General features: G+C 37.4%; 1 protein-coding gene across 2 annotated transcripts in view; it reads left to right on the top strand.

Moving 5' to 3' along the window:
• Nucleotides 1–24,242, top strand: part of LOC121323827 (serine/threonine-protein kinase PAK 6) — a 32,840-nt gene extending 8,598 nt beyond the window's left edge. For both annotated transcript variants that reach the window (XM_041265084.1, XM_041265083.1), the window contains exons 2-9: nucleotides 5,580–5,806; nucleotides 16,120–16,776; nucleotides 17,445–17,987; nucleotides 18,414–18,547; nucleotides 20,241–20,367; nucleotides 21,142–21,267; nucleotides 22,311–22,445; nucleotides 23,112–24,242. In XM_041265084.1, the coding sequence (XP_041121018.1) occupies nucleotides 5,603–5,806; nucleotides 16,120–16,776; nucleotides 17,445–17,987; nucleotides 18,414–18,547; nucleotides 20,241–20,367; nucleotides 21,142–21,267; nucleotides 22,311–22,445; nucleotides 23,112–23,279 (2,094 nt within the window). In that variant the 5' untranslated portion in view covers nucleotides 5,580–5,602 and the 3' untranslated portion in view covers nucleotides 23,280–24,242. The remainder of the gene's footprint in view (nucleotides 1–5,579; nucleotides 5,807–16,119; nucleotides 16,777–17,444; nucleotides 17,988–18,413; nucleotides 18,548–20,240; nucleotides 20,368–21,141; nucleotides 21,268–22,310; nucleotides 22,446–23,111) is intronic.
• The last annotated feature ends 268 nt before the right edge of the window (nucleotides 24,243–24,510 follow it).

Raw genomic sequence — 24,510 nt, 5'->3', positions numbered from 1 at the left:
ATAGATGAACCATAACGGAACCATAACGGAGAGACTGTAGAGTAGAGGCGCACGACCATTTCACTCCTGAACATGTTGCTGTTGGCATGGAGGCGTGTCAGTGTAAGGAGAGGCTATATGTTCAGCTAGACTGCTCACTGCATTAATAGAGGACGTCAGCTTGACTTTGAGAACTGTTGGTTCACAACAGAAAGAAAACTAAACAAATACAAGGCACTGGATGTTCGTGAAATCAAATTAAATGGCCCATAACAACAAAACAATTTTACAAACCACTGTGCAGTTTTACACCTTGCAATTTTAATGAAGAGCTTTCTTATCCTGTGAAATGCCAAGCTAAAACTGCAGTTAAATCATGTAATGCATAGCTGAGCATGTTAGTGAGTTAAACTGTTAGACAATTAACATGTATTACATACTAAATGCTGCAGCCACCAGTGTACAGCTTTTAGATGCACATTTGTGGGTCATTAAAATCACCGTTACTTATAACATTAGACTGCTTTTCAAGCCTAAGTGCGCCGGACTCCAGACAGTTCGATCCATCAAGCCTGACACACTTCACTCTGTCCAGCTCAGTAATCCCACCCCAGACTCTGCCCTCTAGTGCGGACCTGTACTGTAGGTGGGCATGGATATTTAGATCACTGGGGAGTGCTTTGGGAATTCTCAAATGCAAACAACTGTCTAAACTGCTGTAACAATTTTCCTACAACAGCTTTGGGCTTTATGGCTCCCCAAAAACACTGCAGCTGGTCTTTAATGAACAGATTGCTACTGAAGCCATTTCACTGCCCATCATTCACACTGCCCATCAGCCCTGCTTGTACTGTTTGCCTTGCTTCTTTGCTGTCTAAATGTCACACTGCAGTGTGCAAATAACATTAACCAAGTTGCTTTCTCTGTTTTCAGCTGTGACTGATTTGAGCTTTTATTTACACTGAAGTGCGCTGCAATATGTTTTCAGATGATAAAACTGGGTTTTTTTTTTTTAAAAGATAGGAGTGGTGGGCAGTTGTATCTTCAGGATAAACATATCAAACCAAAGCTGCAGTATCTCACCATCACGTTCAATTTTACCCTAAAATATAATTTCTTGGTGACTGTTTGCTTTTCAATATAACCACAAGATTTTGTGGTTTGGATCACATGTTTATATTTCTCAACTGCCAAGTACATGAAATGGCCGGGAACAGTGATTTTTTTTAATTGTCCAATACAATTTATGATCTGCGTAATTCCGAGTTGGAGTACGATTGAAAAATAACAAAATTACAGTATCTCTGCTACAGAGTAATAAGTTTTTATACTGTTTTTGCTGAAACTTAGCTACAGACTTTCCATTGTAAAACCCAGAGAGGTATGGCAAAGCAAATTTAAAAAAAAAGACAAATCGTGGTAAACTATGGTAAATTCATAGTATAACCAGGGAACATTATTGTACACATTTAGGATAAGAAACTTTTGTAAGGGGAGCATTCCATTGGCTCTGGCCTCTTTCTTATGGAGGAAATCGGATGTAAAATAATTAGGCAGGATATGCAGCGATTGTCGTTTTATTAGAAAAAATAATAATTCTACCCCGACTTTAATCCTTAAAGGTAGCAGGCATCTATTGTACATTTTATATTCCTTACAGTCTAGGATTGTAAGCGCCCTGAACAAAAGGGAATTCTAATCTACAGGATACTTGTATTAAATCTACAAGTACCCACAGGCTCAAGATCCATTATATGGTAATTATCAAGGTTGTAATTAATGTGATGCAGAATACTCCTAGAATGGGAGAATCCATGTGCACTATAGTTTATATTAATCAAGTTTCCGGGAAAAGCACTGCATCAAACTCAAACTCTAGACAGTAGTATACAATACTCCATTCAACCAGTGCAGTGACACCCCAAATAGCATCCACTTACTTCCAGTGCAGAACAGATGGATGAGACTTCAGCTTCTTTATTTTCCTAAGTACCAGACATGCCAAGCTCACTGTGAACAGTACACTATCCTACATCACAGTGTGATGAATAAATGCATAATGGAGATTGGGCAATTTATTCATTTTACCGCTTAAATAAAACTACAATGATGACTGCTGAAACTAGTATCAGGTTGAATTTTGAAAATAAATACCAAATCCACACAATAGTGTACTGCACACATTTATAAATCTGGTATTTGTATGAATGTATGTGTGAACAGGATGATGTCCCTGGCAAGCTGTATTAACCAGGAAGAGACTTAAACTGCAGGTTTAAACGCATGTGCACACTTTAATCATAACTACAAAACAATAAACAAAATGTAGCAACTAAATTGTTATTTTAAATCATTCAATTACATATTTGTTTCCCTTTTTTAATGTTTGGTTTTATTTCTGTTTCTGTCTAAATGTTCCTCTACCTTCAATGAAGCCTCCTGATTGGTGGATGAAAGTCCTGAGTTTTGTATATAACACACTTGGAAGACTTGTAGCATCCCTGTAAGGTGTGGCAGTGTGGACTGGCCCAGAGTGATTTTAAACATGGGGCTCTCAATATTCCTTTTGCTATGGTACCAGATATACTGCTAATTGAGCCTTTAAATCATTGTCTGGCAGTGGAAGAGAGATGATTTGCTACAAGTGATACATTCATATGCAGATCATGCATGTGTTTTCATGGTCTAGTAGCAGGTTGTCAACTGCTCCTGTGCTTTTTCATAAGATCTGTTGTATAGAGAATGATATTTGACTTGTCCTACAGGAGGAATGAATAGAAGTTTTGCAATTCAATATTGACTTTAATAGTGCAGTGTATTACTAAGGAAAACCGTAATATATTAGACAAGGGTTTCCCAATCATGGTTCTGGGGAAACCCTTTGTCTGCTGGTTTTTATTACAACTGAGCAATCAATTACTTAATCAAACCCTTAATTGGCATAATAAAGTGCTTAATTAGACCTGAGCTCCTAAATAGTTGCTGATTTCATGTTACTTGTAAAATTGCATCGTTAACTTGAAATCTCCAACTGTTTAAAAAGCTGAAAATAATTGAAAAGGTCTAATTAAGCTGATGAATAGTTCAATTAAGGGTTCAATTAAGTAACTGAGAGCTCAGTTGGAATGAAAACCAGCAGACACAGGGCTCCCCCAGGACCAGGATTGGGAACCCTTGCACAGGACACTTACAGATAAAGCTGCATTGAATTAGCTTACCATTTATTATTCAGTAGAGGATATTGGTTATCCATGAAATGAGTTTTGGATAGTCAGGCTATCAGGCTATGGATTGTTTGTGTAAATAACTCAATAAATAGAGGACACTCCAGGAATGTTCATGCCGAAGATTAGGGGGTTGTTTATGGCCGTCCTCATGAATAAAATAACTACAGTCTCCATGTTTGCCCACTGAATATTCTGTTAATATAACAAGTACATTGTATGGAATATAAAGTATTGTAGCAGCAGAATAACCACAACGAACAGTATACCTCCCACGGACTGTGTTACAGACTGGGAAGTGGTTGGGACATTGTACTGTACCCATAATATTACCTATGTTGTGCGCTGCTGTGTGTGAGTGAGTGAGTGTTTCGCAGGCTATTCCTCTCCTCTTATCCCTGAGCGGCTTGCCTGCTTATCAGTTTCTGTGTGTGTGTATGTGTGGGTGAATGCAAGTGGATGCAGATGGGACAATGGTTGATCACTGGGCGGAGTCAGCGTCCAGTTAAGGACAGTTGAATTGGGGGTGCTGTATGATAGAGAGAGAGAGAGACCATTGATAAGAGTACAAAAATAATCCATTGAGACAGAGTCAAAATAAAACAGCAGCTTTCACTGCTTTCTCTACACCCTGTTGTCTGCCTCTTCATTGACTGCCAGAGCCCCCGAGCTAGCCGCTACCGTATGTTTAAACCTAAATATTAAACAGCTGAATTCAAAAAATTATTTTCCTTTGATCTTGTTATCCTTATATCTGCTGCTGGCTGCCCCAGAACACTATTTGTTAAGATTATATATAATAGTCTTCCTGGATAAATAAATGTAACTAAAACCTAACCGCGTATAGTGATTCACTTTATAGAATTTATTGTCTACCATTGAAAAATGATGGAAAGACCAAACTGCCAAATTTCAGTTGATAAATCCGAGCCGAGCCGCACCTGCTATTGAGTTCTAGTGTTCAGTTTTCATAGATATGACATGCTTGGGGCATGGAATTACTTTTACAAGAGGAAGATGTCAGTAATAGAATACAAAGATGTATTGAACTGGCACTGTATTCTTGTGAGTATCTGTTTTAAAGTTACCAGCATTTTAAAGCAAAAACAGACAAATCTGTTTGGACCCTATTTCTCCCAAATACTTATTGGAGGTTCATCTACAGCATTTATAATGCATCAGAAAACTGTTTCTCAAGATACAGCTTAGACCTGCCTATGACATTCTGCTTGTTTGGAATCATTTTGTAATTGATGGGTCATGTTTAGCAATGCGTGTTTTTCTTTTTTTTTTCCTTCAGTTCTCTAGCCTAATTTATTAAGTAGTTAAGCCATGATGTATCAACAGTTTCAAACACAAACCTCACGATAAACATATTACTGAATAACATAATATTCCACGAATGCAATATAATGTAATATAATTACATAGTTCATACCTGCAGAGTCATTAATTTATCTAACCTCCAACTAACACTGCCCAGGACTTATTTGAAAAAAAAGAAAAAAAAAAAAACTAGACCACACCCACATGCCTCTCACTTCTCGCTGAAGAAACCTTTTTCAAGACTAGCTTGTTTTTTCATTAATCACCATTATGACCGCCAATGTTTGGTGTGCAACAGTGATGAGCAGTAATTTGAGTCAGATCATTGACTCAAGTGGTTTTTCCCTGTGGGAGTTCTTTACATACAAGCTCTCCACTCTTAAGTTATTCAGTATTCTGCTGGCTCCTATTAAAAACAGAATTGTGAAAGTCCCAATACTGCTATAGGCTTTTTTTAACGCAGTAGAGAGCTACAATGTGTGAAGGAGCTGTAACCAAAGCTTTGAACTTTATTTATTTGTTTAACTCTTTCTACTGGCCCTGTTTGATAGTCATGAAAATCTTTAGATTCGTTATGTTCATTTGGAATAGTGTATGCAGATATTTCAAGAACTATGCTATAGAGCAGGGGTGACCAAAGTTGTCCCTTCCACTCCCAGACTTTGTTCCAACCCCATTCTAAATTGCTTAATTGAAGTAATTAACCCTCCTTCCAGACCCTGATGAAGCTATATATCTCATTGTACCTGCTAAACCTGGAGTGGAATAGCCCTCCAGGACTGTGATTGGAGAGCCCTGCTATAGCACATAAACATTATACTGTACTATTGCTCCCAGGTACCTAAACACTTCCTGTGCTGTCGGTCACGTGATTTAATTTAAGGCACTTAGTTGGCAGGTGCTTCCATATCTAAGACTACGCAATAACTGATGTTGTTTAAACACTGGCCATGGTCGCCATACATGCTTACGTTTTTATAGATTTTTTTTTTTTTTTGGTCATGTTAGCTTACTGTTTCTGTAAAAAAAAAGATATGAATTCTTTTTCAGAAGGACCTATCCACTGCTGAAAAATGTTCCGCAAGAAGAAGAAGAAGCGACCTGAGATCTCGGCGCCAGTGAACTTCGAGCACCGCGTCCACACCTCCTTCGACCCCAAGCAGGGGAGGTTTGTTGGCCTCCCGCCCCAGTGGCAGAGCCTCATCGAGACGCTCAAGAGGCCCAAGCCCATGGTGGATCCCTCCAGAATTACAGACTTGGAGCTCAGACCTAAGAAGGTAGGCCAGAGGTGTTACTATCCCTCACAAATGATTGTCAATAGCAATACAATGGTGCTGTACTAAAGGACATGTAAAGCCACATAATGTTTCAGGCAGGAAACTTTACATACACCCACTGATGTGATAACTTGATTTATAGGACAATCCTAGCAAACAGCAACAAAATTCAAAGGAGAGATTATGGAGGTACTACTATCATCCAGTTGGTAGCTATCATATGTTTACAAGCCTGGTAAATGTATACCTTATTGCTGTCTGTGCCATGCTTTTGAGTATTCCCCCTCCTCCACCTAACTTTGAGCCCTGTCATGGGGGATTGGCAGTCGAGCAACAATGGCTGAGAGACGTAAATGAAAACTCCAGGTTTGAAAAAGCTTCTTTAAAAGGTGAGGGCTAGTGCTGCACACTTGACTTGGGCATTTCTGACAGCAAACATTTTCAGTTGCTTGATTTGTTGTGGTATTCTTGTATTTTCATCCTGCAAACGAGTCTGTATTCCTTTGTGCAGAAGAGCAGGTAGTGGTCACTCAAGGTACATGCCGTTTATTTTATCTTGTCATGGTGCAGCAGTCAACATAAACCCCCACCTCTCAGAATAGCGAAGGATTAAAAAAGTCACAAAAGTTATGACATTTTCTGTCAAAATGCTATTCTATTTTTGATCTCACTGTGCCATTGTGCTGTGGTCCTGGTGTCAATTTATTTTTAGGTTATTTTTTTGTGTCATACAAGTTTGGATAGCTTATTCGAATATTCTTAGTACCTTCTGAGCTGGCCAGGTTTCCTTTGCCGTAAGGTAGCATTTTACATACCACTTCGGCACTGTCCATGTGTTTGCTGTTCCCAGCAATGCCATCACCAGCAAAGCAACACCCGTCCCAAGTACTGTTTGTGATGCAAGAATTAAAAATCTGATTGAAAATTACTATCACAGAGGGATCACACTTCATTATCTCAAATAGGACCAATTTACAACCCATTTAAAATATGGTATATATACCCCATACTCCTCAAGTAAATGCAGTTGTTATATGTGAAGTACCTGTTTTGAACACTAGAGGGTACCTTTGTACCATGCAGGGCTACAAAGAGCTCAGTGGCTCCAGCTTATTAGTATCTGTTAACTGAATACAACTGCGGTTTTATGGAATGCCAACTACTGTCCAAAAAGGACCAACAAATATTTGATTTATGCCAGGTCTCCAAAAGTGAAAGGCGGGTCCAATAACCCACTGCTTCTAAATACAAATCTTAATGTGAACAAATGTAAGTTATCTTTAATAAATAAATAAATAAAAATAAAATAAAGTGAACTCATATAGTTTTATATGACATAAAGTGTATTACAATGTTCGTTTTTGATATATATATATATATATATATATATTATATATAGATATATATATATATATATATATATATATATATCAACCTGTCAGGCAATAGTTTCCGTTGGCAAGTTTTTGTTACCTGTGCTGCCACTGAAATGGTATAAGGCTATAACTGTAGTACAAATACAATTTTCTTACCCCTCTTTTGCCCGTTTATGGTGTTTGTAGTAAACCTGTGGTTCAGAGCTGTGTTAGTGTTTACTAATCTAACTGCCTGTGTGCTTTATCTTTTTGCTTTGAACTTTCAACTTTGTTAATTGCTTCATGGTAAAGTTAAGAAGCAGGTGGATTCAGCAGAGCTGAATGGTAAGGGAGATGTATACATATACATTTAAATGGAATTTATATCGTAGCTTTCCACAAGTCTCAAACATTAGCCTAGTTATTGTAAACTAACAAATAGTCATAGTTGACATTAGTGTAAATGTATACAACTTAAGATAAATGGTTTTAATGTGTTTAACTTGGTTGTTTCAACATTGGTTCTCTACAATAATGATCTAAGAGTAAATATAGGTGCAGTTATTTACACAATATTAAGAATAGTTCTCAGTAGGTCTACATTGCAGGTACTGTATAACTTTATATATAGTTATTTATTGAACATTTATTTGTATATAATAATAAAAAAAAAATTATTGCCACATTATTCAAAATGTGTTAACATCATCACATTTACAATCCTTTATTCTGTGGCTGCTTTAAACAAAGCAGTGAGTCAATTAAGCAGTTTTACATAGAGTTAACACAGAGTCATAAAGGCCTACAAATGCAATAGCATTTCAGACGAGGATACAAAATACTCACATTACAACATACTCAGAAATTAGTATTTTCATAACAAATGACCGAATAAAAATGGAATGAAACAAATGTAACTGGCTACCTCTGCCTGTAAAGCCCTTGTGCTTCTGTGTACAGATAACACCCTTCTCACACACAGAGGAGATGAAACCATCAGGCTCTTAAGCACACAAGAAGGAATAGTAACTGGCTAGTAGGTGAACACGTTTTGTACAGTTACACTGGCGTATTCTGAGGGGATAGTAACTGGGTAGTAGGTGAACATGTTTTGTACAGTTACACTGGCGTATTCTGAGGGGATAGTAACTGGGTAGTAGGTGAACATGTTTTGTACAGTTACACTGGTGTATTTTTCACAGAAAGGTTGCCATTATACTTTATAATAGCGCTGATCAAAACACCAGAACTCAAAAGTGTAAAAGCACTTGGATTCCTCAAGAACTTGTGCTGGGGAACATCCATACCAAGGTGTATTATCATTAAATGAGCAATTCTCAAGGTAGACAGTGGCTAAAATGTACTTTGGGAAACACACATGTACAAGCGTCTTAAGTATTCATCGCCCGTAAGGCTAGCAAATGTACTGTATTTTTTGAAATCCAGCAGCACCACACCCTATGCGTGGGCAATGACAAATGGAATACACCATAGTTGCCTTAGGCTAGATTTAACCCTTGAAAAGACACACTTACTTTCTATATAAAAAATAAGTAATTTACTGATTAAAATCAAAATATATAAATGCATGTGTCAAACTGTAATGCAGCTGTTTGCTGCAGGAATTCTGAAGGCACAGAGCATTTGTTTTTCTTACATGCGACATTTAGGATTGTGCCCCATAAGGGGTCTAGTAATCATATCAATGGATGGATTGCAATGCAAAATCATATCGGGGGGGCTTTCAATTTGGATGTAAATGATGCTAATTTCTGCTATCAATTCTTTGCAAATCAACTTAAATAAATTTTGATTTGGATTGATTAGGATAAGGTTATTGGAATAGCAACAGAAAATGTCAACTGGGATATTAATAGAAAATATTGATGAATATAAATGGGCATGAAATGAGTTCCTGAAAGCAGCACAGAAGACTAAAATAGACAATAGACTCACTGATTGAACCAGGGTTAGCACAAACCACAACAGAATTAGCAATAGCAGCCATGCAGATTGATCTTGGATAATCAAAACGGAATCTTTTTTTTTTTTTTTTTTTTTTTGTAAGACTGGATATAAATAAACTAAAGAAATTGCACTAGACTAGATCAATTAGGAACACTGGAATTGAATTTGCATAAGACAATAAAACAACTGAAAAAAAAACCTCCAACATACATACAGTTTGCTCTTGCAGTAGTAAGTCTGCTTTGTCTGTTCTCCATGATATTTTGAATGTATAACAAGGGTGTAAAGACTGTTTTCAAAAATAGTAATATTGTGTATCTGGGCAAGATCAGGAGCTTCAAGAGTGGATGCATAGTTTATACATTAAGAAATTTCAGAACAAAAGAAACCTCAACTCAATCTGTGCTCACTGTCACTGACATCCTTTCCAGCTGCAGGGAAGAATTCAATCTGCCCTCAGACATGTACAGCAAGGGTCACTGACTCAATAAATATGTCAAACCAAAACACGTTACAATAGGGTCCAAATTCTAGAAGCATTTTACTCAACATTTATTCTGAAAGAAAAAAAAAAAAACCACACCAATTACAATTCTAAAACTAATTTAAACTACTTGCACACTGCTAAATTAAATAGCTGAGTTATTTATTTGCAGTTAATTAAAAAAAATATATATGCTCATGACAATCTGGAGTTAAGAGCTTTCACGCTATATTGTATTGTTCATGCTACAAATAAAACCACATACATTGCATTGTACACTCTTCAATTATTTTAGGTTTTGGGTCTTGCTGCATGTCACTGTGCGCCTTGTGTGTATGGATACTCTGTATGCCACCATCAGATGGACTGAGCCAGAGCTAATTCGCTTAGTCCATATTCATGCTGTCAGAGTCCTAGTTCATATCCTGTTATATAGTTCTCCTGCCAATGGAAACGAATGGGAATGATTTCAAACCACGTTTAGTTCAATCCCTGTGGCAGATGGAAAGGCATAGTCACTGTGAGAGTGAGTTCCTTTGGACAGTCAAAGGAAATTGATCACAAGGAGTGACATCGTACAAAGAAAAATGACGTGCAAATGTTCAACAGCTGCAGTATGGTGATAATGATGAGTGATAATGTTACTAATGCATTAAAGTAAGTAACACGGTATTTTAGGATTTGACAATCATTAATTTAACCCTTACAGGTTATACTAACAAAAAGTGTGGTTTTCAGAAAAGTAGTATTTGTATTTTCTTTTTTTTATTATTTAGTTTTTTGTCCAGTTTGAGTTATGGCAAAGTGAGTAGTGAGTGAGTACCTATATGCAGCTCTTTTCATATTTATTCATTCTCAGTTTTTGCTTTGGTTGGAATGTCAAGCACTTCGAAAACAAGATTTTTTCTACAAGATTAAACAAAGAACACCCTAGAAAAGTGTTTTCTTAACCCTGAAGTCTATAATCACTCCCTGTAGTTACAATACCCCCTGACCTGTTTATTCGGCCTTGACCTTGCAATGGCTGCTTCGTTAGATGCTGTTCATTTAGCCTGGGGACTGTGTTTAAAACAACATGTTGGAACAATACAAAAATAAGCAAATAATTGCATTACAATACCTTTTTAAACTAGTATATTGATTTGTTCCTACTTTTTCATTGTACAGCAGCTACTACAAAATTCCCTGTGTCTGTATAAAAAAGCATCACTACTGGCACTAAGGGGCTGTATCTAATTACTTGAGTGTATAGAGACGGCATAACACACACAGCACATACACCCTGAGGGTCTAATCTATCACACCCAATGGTAACATATGCAGAAATACTAAAAGAAACAAGTAATATTGTTTGACTGTCTTTATCAACATCTTCATCACTCAGGACACAAAAAAACAAGGAATTGCACATTTTTCAGAATTTCTGCATGGTGTAAATTACCTGGTTATGTATTTAATGATGCAGCAGAGTAATCCAGCTCAACTGCATATAATACATGTGGAAAAGGTATGAACTGTCTTGACCATTAGAATGCATTTGTTTTTCATTCAAGTTCCGTCTTGTTTAATGTCTCTTTGCATTCTTAAGTACTGAGTTGCTTTAAGGGAGAGTCTACCTGTTGGTATGCTTTATACTAGTCAACTCCAATAGCGTCTGCTTAGAGTGAAAAAAGCACTTCACTGAACCCTGAGGCAATTTCTAAAACCTGCCATAGTTTGTTGTTTCATTTGTATGCTGTCAATGCATTAATTATCCTGCCTAATTGAGGGAACAGAAGAGCAGGATAACAAACCCTTAACTGCTAGTGAAGTCTTTGTTTGTATTTAGGAAAAAAGAAGAGTCCTCTTATTTTATTGAATTTAACATGAAGTCATTGATTTATTTCTCCATGGTTCCTGACTTCCTGCTCATTGTAAGTGGTAAGTAAACTAGTCACTATATTGATTTCCTTGGAGAAGGAGAAAGGGAAGAAGTTAGTGTAGAAGCATAGTAAAGTGTATTGCATAGGCAAGGGTGGTAAATTACAGAAACATATGACAAAGTGTAGTAAATGCATACTTTTATAAGAGCTTACTACAGTAAATGTGCAATTTTTCCATGCTTTCCACATGATTATACTATGCATTTACCATGGTTTACCATGCTTTTTATAAAATATGCTTTACCATTGCTCTCTGGGCTTTACAGTGCTCTACCATGCTTTATTACACTTTGCTATGTTTTTACTACGGTAAACTTTTATAAAGGCTGTATAAGTATGGCAAACAAAATTACTGAATTTATTTGGTACTCTTTTATGGGTATAATCCGTTTTCAAAAAACTGTTCATTTAAGGGTCTGTTATCATTTTAAAAGTAAAAAGAATAGAAAAGTATAGAATGTAAAAGATAAACCACAGTATTTAAATACAATCCTGGTATAAGTCAAATTCACTACTTTTATATATAACACAACTCAGGTGCAGAAATGTGTTATTAGTATCTATATGCTAAGTATAGTTGTCTTACTGTGTTATTCTAAAAAAAAAGTGATTGACATATTTTATTTTGTATACAACTGTAAGTTGCCCTGGGTAAGGACAAACGCTAATATAATAATAATAATAATAATAATAATAATAATAATAATAATAATAATAATAATAATAATAATAATAATAAAGTTTAGACATGATACTTGCATGGGTGTTCATCAGTAAAATCAAGTAAGAATTGAACATCTGTGCTATGCAGGACAAGCATATTTCAAAACCACATCTGCATAACAGATTAAAAAAAAAAAAAAAAAAAAGCTATATGGTGAGAATTGGAGTACTGCTCTGTTGAAATCATATTGTGACATTCAGCTAAATGGGGGAAAAATTACACTGATTTGACTTAAATAGTAGAGGTAAAACAGCTTTGAAACTGAAGCAGTATTGCTGCAAAACAGTTGTTTGCTTTGTTTTTGGAAGAAGACGCTGAAAGTAAAATGGTCCTGCTTTTCTCTGACATCTAGTTGACTACTAGTTTCTAAGGTCTAGTGCCGAATGTATTTGACTAGTTTTTTCCACTGTATTCTTGTTGTATTGAGTGATATTTACAAGGGGTTAAAAAATCTATATACTGTAGTTTTTATATAAAGTACAAACTACAGTATATACCAAACTAGTAAAAAGTCGAAACCCAAACGGTTATATTTAACTTGAATGGATACTTCAGTTTTTTTTGTTAATTAGTTGTGTATTGTTAACTTGATAAATCCTGCCTCAAGTGCTCCAAGGCTTATTAAAATAAATACATAATAATAATACGTCTCTAGGATAACCCTTATCTCCTCTATTCTTTGGTCTCTCTTGTACCCACAAAGAAGTTAAGTGTTAGGTAAATTAGGATTTCAAAATCCAGAATCGTGTCCCCATTCCTTAGATTAACCAACAGATGCATTGCATCTCTATACAATTACTTTGTTTTTTAATGATAATAATATGTGGTCATTTTAATTACTGTGCCTAATGATTATGGTATTTGTGGCTCATTGAAAGGGAAAGAAAGAGTTGTGTTAATGGCTTTAGTACAACTCAGTTTGGCCAGTTCTGAATGACTGATTAATGGTTTACTGTTGCTCATTTGAGTTTTTTTAGGTTGTTACTAATAGACACTTAATGCTCAAAAGATGACAACTGGTCAGAGTACATTCAAAATATTCCCTCTGAAAGGGTTGTGACGCACAGAGAGCTGAAATTGCAGTAAACTGAAATAAAGGAACCGAAATAGAATGAAGGCAAGCAATTAGATGTCAGGGGTTATGTTCACTGTAGTTTTAAAATGTGCCTTTTACTGATAACCATTTTTCCATCACTGCTTCATAATTCAGAAAAGTAACATCTATATGATAAAACATGTGAAATTAATAAGATGAACAAAGGAAAAACAAAATATATAACTATAGATTTCTTAAAGGAGTGAGATTCTCTGGGCTGTATTTTGCAAACCCATAAGGGATGTAACACTGTAGACCCCTTCCCTTATATTTCTCTCTTATGACTGGATCAGCGGGATCATCAGACTACAGCGAAATGCCACTCAGCTACGGTGTAAATGTTGTCATTATGAGACAGATATATACAGAGATACCAATAACACGGGAGACAGATTATGACAAGCTTAAAAATAAATCTGACCTATTTTGCATGTCCATTTGCTACAGCTCTCTAGTGTGTAGTTTTAAAAGAAACACATGCTATAGTAAACACATCTTTTCAATTTAAAACCAGAAATCTGTCACTACTTTAGATTAAATGACGTTCTAAGTGTCTGTGTCTTAGTCTCAGCATATTTGTTTACACTTGCACTTCCTGGGTCATTTTACCCAGCAGTGTCCTCTGGGTCAAAGACATTACTGGCTGAAAGAATGTCAGTCAATAGGGGGAGCAGCTGATTGATTTAATAACAGAAAAAAAGCCTTTGAAGGGGCGGGGACAATTTCATCCTCCGTGTGAAGGGTGAAATTGTTCAACACTACCGGAAAGCATGGCTTACAAACAGAGATGAATGAAAGTGCACAACAAATAAGATGTATGGAATTACTGTAATCACTTTAAGGCTATGTTCTGCAGAAAAAAGGATACCACTGTAAAATATGGTGAAGCATAGTGAAAATATGGACAACATGGTTAACTATCTCAGCTCTTCAAACCAGTCAAGGGCAGATGAATCCACTCAAAGCAACAGGCTGTTATCACATTCTAGGACAGATAACTCTATTTAACACCACACAAGTAAAGTGGTCAAGGGTATGCGCATATATGTAATTAGGTATTTTGGGTTATAGTTACTTGTATAGAATAAGTACCATAGTAGTGGTAGCTCTCCCCTAAAACCCGATTAGCAGCATGTCCCAAATATCCCTAGTCATGCAATGCTTTCCTAGTTATGATTCTTCAAGCCATATGCTATAGAAAGTGAACAGAAAAAATAGAAATCTTGATCGATCATTATTTTCCAAATAATGCTTTGAAAATGATAGCCCTGTTCTGGCAGCCTCCACATTCCCCGTCCTGGTGTCAATGGACCCTTGCATTCCTTGACATTATTTATATGGAGCTTTCTATCGCTCGGGTTCATGGGAACAGGGAGGGGACTGTACAGGCCTGGGGAGCAGCCGCAGATACCATTAAATTGCTGATAAACCAGTCCTCAGCTGTCCATGTCTGATGTGGATTCTCTGGGTCCTTTGCAGGGGGGGAGGTTGCCACCTGGGGAGAGGGGAGAGGTGGGAGGGACAGGGAGACGAGACAGAATTGGGGGGTAAATGGGAATGTTCTGCTGTTTTGAATTACTGTATTGTATTTCTCATTTTCAAATAAAAATGTTATCACAAAAAAAAAAAAAAAAAAAAAAATTTGCCTGGGCATTATAAGGTTAAAATCAAAAGTAACTAACAGCTGGGAAATTATGTGAGTCGTCACAAATGGGATCACATGGAGATAGCTGGAGAGAACAGAAAGTGGAAATTTACGAACTATTAAAGAAAAAACTCAGATCCAATGTGTTGCTACAAAGCTCTTTTTAAAATGTCCACTAGTGCACTGGGATTGCGATCTGTCCTCTAAATTACTGCAGGAAAAGCGATAAAACAATAAACAGAACAAGTGCTCTGGCTTTTCTGTTCCGTACCACATCATGGATCGTTATTGCTGTGTTACCTGTTTGACAATGTGGGCAATAATCCTTACACCATCAGTGCACTAGAGCGGCCATTTTGAACAGACTTTTAAGTTAACAGACGTTATAAGTGTAAAAAGTTCTCAGGATGTTAACAGAAAAGAAACAGGAACATTATTTAAACAGTTGTAGCAACACGTGGGGACGTGTAACGCCATATTTTTCGGAACCCTGCTATTTACTCTTTAAGGCAAATGATATACTTTGAGCCAGGTATAATTCACCTTAGAGGATGGGTAGCATTCTCTGTCTGAATCTTGTCAGGCACAGTGTGTGCTGGTTGTTGCTACAGGATGCCAGGCATTTAATGGGGTCATTTTTTAACATACCTCAAGGAGTTGTTTTTTATTTTATCCTCATAAGTCCATATTTTTATGTAAACAGGTTTTGCAAATAGACACATGGTGTAAGTTTCTGTGAATAAGGGAACAACACCAGTAGTGCCCCTGTCTCTCGCAAACTAGGAATAAACAATTCTGACATTTGATTTAGAAGGGCTTATTCTGAGGAAAATTGATTTGAGATAAGAACTTCAAATTAAATATGCCAGGCTGCATGAGGCCTACTGTCTAGGTGCATTCACTTTACAAGTATTTCAATGGGGCATTTATATGGTTAGTTTAAGTTCTTCAACATTGTTTCTCACCAGTTTTGTTGCATTATTATTATGTCTTCCTTTTACTGAAAGTGGTACAATTTGCACATTGTAGTATATAGCATACAGGGATGAACAATGTCCTCTCTTGTAGCTTCTGCAAATTTTTTTTTTCTTTTTGAAAATTATTAAATCTCTTTTTTAGACCATTGTGCGGGGAAGCATCGTAGGACTAGATGACTACATCTCAGCGATTATATCAGACTTGAACAAGATTTCAGTGACCAGTTCCAATTCTTTACGTAAGACAAGTCCCTCAGCAAGGAAGAGGGCCCAGTCTTTGGGCCGACTGGGGGAGGTCAAGGAGGAAGATCGATACGAGTACCAAGATCCAAGCATGATGGGAAAATATGACTGGCAATTCAGCTGGAAGGACCGATCTCGAGAATTAAAGAGTGAAAGCGGGAGTCCACATCTTTTTCCAAAACAAAATGCTTATCGATCACCCAATGGGTTGCTGACTAGGGCCAAGTCAACTTTTGAGGTGTACAAGTCTTCTTTAGAGGACCATAGACAACCAAGCAGTCTCTATCGAGGTTTGTCCAAACATAATGAGATTGTGGGCTCCACAGAAAGACTAAACTCCAGACAACCTTCTGTGGTGAAGAGGGAGAAGCCTGCAAGAAGCAGTTTCCCAGAAAAGAGACCCGTTTCCTGCTTTGTCAATCCGGCTAGTCCCTGGCTTGGCGGAAAACACCAGGCCAGTTCAAGCCCAAGTACCCCAGAGCTGACTCCAAAGGAAAGGCTCTTGAGTAGGACACTGAACAGCCCTGGAAGACCACTGTCTTCATATGACATGAAGGTAAAACATTTTTTTGCCATTAAGATGTTCCTTTTCATGGATTTTGTAGGGGCACTTTAACCTTAGAAGAGAGATGCAAGCCCTTTTTTAATGGAGGGACAAGCAGCTGTTCTGAAATATAAAGATGATTCGAGTGATCTTAGGGCTTCTGACAAAAGGGTTTATTCTTTTACAAGAATTAAATGTGATTTATTTCATTTTGCCTTTAGCATCCAGTAAATAGTGATATATAGCTCAAAGACCTGTGGAGGGTTAAAGATAAATGACATTACATATTTATTTGAGAATGTAGCCTGTTCAGTCTGCAGTGAGACTTGATTTATTAAGACTATTCTGTGGTAACTGTTTCTGGTTATATCAGGTTTTCTGCTTATATAAGTAAGTATTGCGAAATGGTCACACAGTAAAGCACTGTAGAATCCTGAAACTGCTGGCCATTTCAAAAAATAACAATAATGCCCTTTTAATCAATAAATATGAATTCATGCTTGTCAAGGATTTACATTCTCTAATCTGGTAGGAGCATGTTTATAGACTATAAGTGGTCCATACAATTATGAACTATTCAGATATAATGAGTTTGAAATGTGTGTTTGGTGGATTTTTCTGTTCAGCTTAGTTAGTACGTGTGCATATCTAATGATTTTACTACGTGTTTCTTTTTATAGACAGATGTCAATTTCCGACAACATCTAGATTTTCACCCAAATGGCACCAGTAGTCCTCTTATTTCTCTGACAAGGACTCATAGGCCAGCTAGACCTGTTTCCAGCTATACCATCAGACATTCTCCAACTATGGTCCCTAATCATGTGGCGACAAATATCTCTCAGAAATCAGCTGGCAGCTCCAAGCCTGCAACCCAGCGGCAGGATAGTCCTTCTCAGGTCCGACCTTCTCCAACAGGGTCCCCTAATATCAGTCCACCACAGACTAGCTCGCCATTTCTCAGGGCCACACAGAATGGCTCGCCTAGCCCCAAATCACCTCCTCAAGATGCCCCCAAAGTGACCCATGAGCAGTTTAAGGCTGCTCTGAAGATGGTGGTAGACAAGGGGGACCCTAGAACATACCTGGAGAACTTTGTCAAGATTGGGGAAGGTTCTACTGGGATTGTGTGCATCGCTAGGGAAAGACACACCGGACGTCAAGTGGCTGTGAAAATGATGGACCTCCGGAAACAGCAAAGAAGAGAGCTGCTGTTTAATGAGGTAAGTAGCTTTAGAAATTATATTCAGGACCTCCGTTCAATGAAGTTACATGCCTTCCCAATAACAATGACAGGGATTTGTCACTTTATTAGGAAGAGGTTACCCTCAGTACTTGCAACCTAACTTGTTAAACATTTTTCTGATTGATACAGATTTCTCTACCTAGGTTGAACTATGAAAATGTTTCAGTTGTTCCTGAGCCAGCTCAGTAGTGTTTTTGATACTGTGTATTAATGGACGTCTTTCAGATGTTACAGTCCTCGGCAGCTACCACCAGTTGTCCCTAACCAACCACAAGTCATAATAATAACGTTTATCTGTGGAAGCTGGTCTGGTCATTGTTTAAAACACATTTCTAATTAGTTCAATTAGATTAGCCACTATCAATATGGATACCAAAATAAATCTGTTTGGTTTTGCTCTCAGGTTGTTATAATGAGAGACTACCAGCATAGAAATGTAGTGGAGATGTACAAAAGCTACTTGGTGGAAGAAGAACTGTGGGTCATAATGGAATACCTGCAGGGTGGAGCTTTAACCAACATTGTAGCTGAAACCAGGTAAGGCTATCGTTTAGTTTGCCATATAATATTAGAGTGACGGCAACACTTTGTTTAACGTGTGAATAGTCTGGGGATATTCTGAGCTAATACATGATTGTCTGTCTTTATGAATTCAAGCCATCAGTGCAAGGATATGATAAGTCACACTTTTTAAAAACTGTTTTTCAAATGTCATTAGAAAAACAGAACTAGAGCTACATAGTAACAGGTGTTTCTGACAGGCTGGGGTTATGAGGTTCTTATTCTGATAAATATTTCCCTGAAGGCAGGCAGAGAAAAGTGCAAGATGACATGTACTTACCTGATGGCTTCTGGGGACACCCCTAAAGCTCACAAAGGGCTGGTGCAGTAGGGTAGTAGTGTCAAGTTTTTTCCTTTTTCCTCTGGGAGGCACATGTTACTGTGTGGGGAAGACTATATTGTACCTGCTTGATGTAACATGCTATAAAAGTGTTCAGCCAACAATAAACAAAATCATTCCTAGACCTGTACAAGTAATTTCAAGTTAGTATTGCTATTGGATGTTTAACCTTAAGAAATACAATGCCACTTTGAGTCAGGGTAACATTTCAAATTTCCAATCAGTTAAAATCCCTCAGTTTGTTTCGTATTTTAAAATTCTAGTTATTTTCTAGATATATTTTTGTATGTAATGTTTTTTCTTTGTTAAAATGTTGGCTGCTGCTTGTGCAATATCACTCCTCTATCTTTGGATGTGGAGAAGACATGACTCGCACTGGTATCATAGCATCACAGCTGGCTGACACATAGCACACTGACTGAAACAGACTGTACTCTTAAGTTTACTTAAAGGTTACGTGATCACAAATGTCCACAGATTGGCCTTCATGCTACTGAACTGCTACAAGTTGGAGGGAAAAGATTTGTTCTTACTGGTCTATAAAATAAAACAGCACAAGATAACAACATTTGTTACAGAAAGATTTACAAATATTATTTTAATACCCTATTTTATTAGAAATTCTTGCTTTATTTACTACAACAACAACAAAAAAAAAAACAGCAAATATTTCTGATCTTAACAATGTATCACCTACTATGCTTGTCGCTTGCAACACTGTATTTAGCACATCTCTAAATCTAGTAACCTTCAGTTTAAAACTTACCATGTCGACTGCAGTACTAAGGTGGCACAACAGGATAACCCTTTAGTTAGAAGCTCCCAACTATACAACATCAGTCCACATCACAAAATCACAAGACACTCTGCTTGAGTGAAGCAGAGGGCTGACTGCAGGGGGTGCTCAGCTCAGGACTGAGGTGCAATCAGAAACTTGTGTCAGCTGGCATATTGCCTGATTGAAGCCAATGCTATTATACCAGACCTTTCTAGAGCACTAAATTAACAAGCAGCATCATTTTTATAAAAATGACTGCAAAAAAGAACATTGAATTGAGAATTTCACAGTAAAATGTCTTTTTTTTATGTTTTTGTTTATTTTGCCAGCATAATCAGTGTTTGAAACAACATTACAGCAAATTAAAAACATGAGGGAAACACTTATCTTTATCTGTATTGTATAATGGAGGCGATTTGTGTTGATAAGCCTTTAACATAAAGTTGTGATTTACCTTAACGCTGCCAGCAAGCCATTGAGAAAGCCTGTTTGTAAAATGAGTGGAAGAAAGCAGGTGAAGGGGTTTCCTGTTTTGTCATTTGGTATCGCAGGCTGAATGAGGAGCAGATTGCCACAGTGTGTGAGGCAGTGCTGCAGGCCATGTCCTACCTCCATTCCCAGGGAGTGATCCACCGAGACATCAAGAGTGACTCCATCCTCCTTTCCCTCGATGGACAGGTATGCAGGACACACAAACACACTCGCTCGTGTGACAATCACTGCAGCCTTCGTCAGTCTCTTTTAAAAATGTTTATTTTAAAACTTCTTCATGGAAGTTGTTACTGTATGTTACCTTATACACAGACTTTATGCAAAATATCAGATTATTTGGTGATCACTTTTTGGTGATGCTCTAAATACAGTGACTGCTATATTTAGCATTATTTAGGTCTTGTACACACACAGCCTAAATGCAGTTGGTAGTTCTGCTCTTAATATGGTTTAACTCACACACAGTTCGGATGCAAAAGGCAATGATAACCGCACTAGTTAATCCTGTTTGGAACAGGTAGCGAGTTATGTTACTAATTTAGTTGAGTTACTTAATGATCAGCAACTATGTTTGTGTATTAAAACTGCACTAAAACAACTGCGGTAGGTGCAAGTGGGTTTCTGTGCAAGTAATGATGTCATCATTTATCAGAAATTTCCGTGCGGCTAAAAAAAACATACAGGTGCCTAACGAGCCAAGTTGATTTTGTAATATTGACGAATAGTAAATTCATAAAATAGTAAATAGTGCGCATATATATATATATATATATATATATATACTTTTTTTTAATTTATTTAATCAAGAGTATAATATTCTTTTGTTAAAAAAAAAAAAAAACTTAAAGAAAACAATACGGTTTTCTATAACAATTCGTGTCTCCAAACGCCACTCATTTTTACATCTTCACATGGCACCCACTGAAAAAAAATTATTAATCTTGATTTTTTTTTTTCCAGATCAAACTATCAGACTTTGGGTTTTGTGCACAAATCAGTAAAGATGTGCCAAAGAGGAAGTCCCTGGTAGGAACCCCATATTGGATGGCCCCGGAAGTCATCTCCAAAACACCGTACGGGACAGGGGTAAGCACATGCTGGAAACTGCAGTTAACAAACGAAAGAGTTAAGCAGTTATGGACATACTGTGGCAACCATCTGTGATATTAACCAGACAACCTCAGGTATCAGGATGGCTCTTTCGCTATGATGGTTAATGTGCTTGATTACGAGTCACTGACTCGCCTGTCCATTTCAGATAATAAGTGTGTCTTTCTCAACCTTCAAGTCTCCTCTTTTGAAACTGAAGTTACACAACAGTCACAATCCCAGACATATGAGTTAAATTCAATGTAGCATGCTTTTTCAAGGTTTTATGTGCAAGCTTTTTTTTTTTTTTTTTGCAAATTATAAAATAAAATTGTTAATGTTTCCAAACTTAGTAAAAAGCAAATTGGCAGTTTTAACTTGAGAACTCCACTGTGGAATTTAAATTGTTTATAATTAGTTTTGAAAGATAAAAAGTGTGTTGTTTCTTTTTTCACAAAAAAAAATATATACCAAGACCTTGAAAAACCACTATATCTTAAAACATTATTACAGGTAATCATGCTTCTATATTTGTTATCTAAAGTTCGCAATTGTAAGCCACTTCCTCAGGTGGGGTTTGCAGGGTGTTAGCTGTGTGCATCACAGAATCAGAGAAGTACTGCAGCTGGTAGCACAATGATCACAGAAATACAGCACTACACTCTAGGACAATGGAAATGTTTAGTACCAGCACTGGCATTTTCTGATCAGTACCTTGTTTCCTGGATACCGCTGCAGTGGTAGTTAGTGTTATTTGAAATGTGGCTCAGACACGACACTGTTCGTACTTCTGAATATTGCCTTTTCTCTGTATGATTTCTGGTTCTATTTTTTATAACAAAAGGTTTGTTTCAGCCTCAGATAGAATCGTGTTCTACTAAAAAAGACTCAAAGTGGCTAGCCAGTAAATATGAACCATTTCACTGCCATTCGACCAGAGATTCCACACCCATTACATTACACCCATAAACAATAGCTCATAATCATTTCTTGAAAATGCCATGATAACCAACCAACGCAGTCCCTGTTGTTGGGTCCAGGTGGATGTCTGGTCTCTGGGGATCATGGTGGTGGAGATGGTGGATGGAGAGCCTCCCTATTTCAGCGATGATCCAGTGCAGGCCATGAAGCGCCTTCGAGACCAGCCCCCTCCCTCGGTGAAGAACACACACATGGTGAGCATCCAGCCTTTCTAATCAGACCACACTGACCAAATGGCCTCTGACCTTTTAAAGTACCTTTTTTGATATTTCTTACTGGTAAGATAGGGTTGTGCTAATTAGAGCTAAGAAAATGAATAAACTGGCAAAAGTTCCACTTGTTGAAAGAATATTTTCTGATGCTTAGTAGGCGTTAGTAGGAAAACATTTTACAAAAGAAATAGCATCAGCACCTCAAGTAAAAAAAAAAAAAAAAAAAAAAAACTGTATTCCTAATAAAATGATTTACTTGCAAAAATTTAGGTTACCTGAAATCCTAATTTGGTCCTGACTAGTCTTAAAATACATTTCTAAGTATGATGAAAGCAAATGTCTTGTCAAAAGTGTATTTATTTATTTATTAATACATTTTGAAAGGCGTAAAACAAATTCTGTCTATTCTCCACTTTAACCACCTTAAACAAAATGGTGGTTATTTACTGTTAATGAGGTATAGTGAAACTTTACATGATTTAAACTTCTGTGAATGTATATACTATACTATATATATAGACCACCCCACACACACACACATTAGAACGAGCCACAGAAAACAAAGACGTAACTAGATTTTAGTTTACCGAGAAAACGGCTTGTGATACAGTGGAGTAATTTGTAACTTAATTTTCTTTAATCTTGCAGGCCTCGCCGGTTCTTAAGGATTTCCTGGGTCGGATGCTAACCAGCGATCCATTGCAGAGAGCGACTGCCATGGACCTTCTGGAACATCCATTCCTGCTCCAGACAGGAACCTCACGCTGCCTCATCCCCCTTATCGAGAAGTACCGTAAACGCATGTCAACCTGCTGATAAAAGAAAGAAGCTCCACTCGCCAGCAGTCACTACAGGGGCAGGTTTGCTGCCAACAGTAGTTACAGGGGCAAGTTTGAAGCCCTCTCTGATATTGCCAGACACCCCAAAGTCTTAGAGAGAGAGAGAGAGAGAGAGAGAGAGAGAGAGAGAGAGAGAGAGAGAGAGAGCGAAAGAGTGAGAGCAAACGTGAAGCTGGGAAATGGCCATTGCAGGAACAAGTGCTCCCTGCCTGTGAAAAAAAACACTGCTGCCTTCTGGGGCATTGACATTCATATATCAGTATCTAGATTCTGTTTATCCCCACTTAGAGCATTTCAAAGCACTTTACTGGGGTATTACAGTTCTGGACAAAGTGCTGCTGTTGCAGTTAGGCAGAATTGAATGCTGGTTGTGTTTTTAGGGATATGCACCACTAAGCTCAATTAAATTCTCAATTCAAACAGTTTTGAGAGGTCAAGACAGCCAGGTCCTGCAAAAGGATGCTTTCTCAAGATCCGCAGGCTTCCTACCAACATGTATTAAGTCAGTATTGAAGGGCAGTGAAGGTTCTTCAGCTACTAAGCTTAATTATTGAGTATCCCCCCTACTTTGTCCTACATGTACCTACAGTACAGTCATGCATGGACTTAGAAACCAGTGTCAAACTGAATGGACTGAAAAATGTTGCGCTGATGAAATTATACAATGTCATAAGAGGGATGCTGTAGAAGGCTGGAACTCTACTGAAAATGTATATCTTTACGACACTTACCAAATAATTTTACTAGGCATTTCAAAGGTTCTGCACTAAGGGGCAATGGTAACACAAAGGCAGCTACAATTATATGAGCCATTGGTTGAATGTTACCAAAGTGTCCAGAGTTTCATATATTTACATCACAATGATACTTTATACATAATAATAATCTTTATTTTTATATAATGCTTTTCATAGTGGACCACCATCACAAAGCATTTTACAAGATACAAGACTAGGATGTGTGAAGTGTGCATCAGATGCAGAGTCACTTACAACATCTCACCCAAAAGTTTCTCAGGATCACACGAGTTGGGATTTGAACTGTGGACCTGCTGGTTACAAGCCTGTTTCTTTAACCACTGGACCACACAGCCTCATATGCAATATACTCTGGTAATACACTGCAGTACCATGGCACCATATCAGAGCTGCTGCGCAATATTAGTCCCAGATCCGTTGTGTTGCAATTGTTCACAATGTGGCTGGCCA

The sequence above is a fragment of the Polyodon spathula genome, chromosome 12 (genome assembly GCF_017654505.1).
Source record: "Polyodon spathula isolate WHYD16114869_AA chromosome 12, ASM1765450v1, whole genome shotgun sequence".
Lineage (NCBI taxonomy): Eukaryota > Metazoa > Chordata > Actinopteri > Acipenseriformes > Polyodontidae > Polyodon > Polyodon spathula.
Note: the sequence above shows the minus strand (reverse complement) of the source record. Positions and strands in the feature narration are given on the sequence as shown.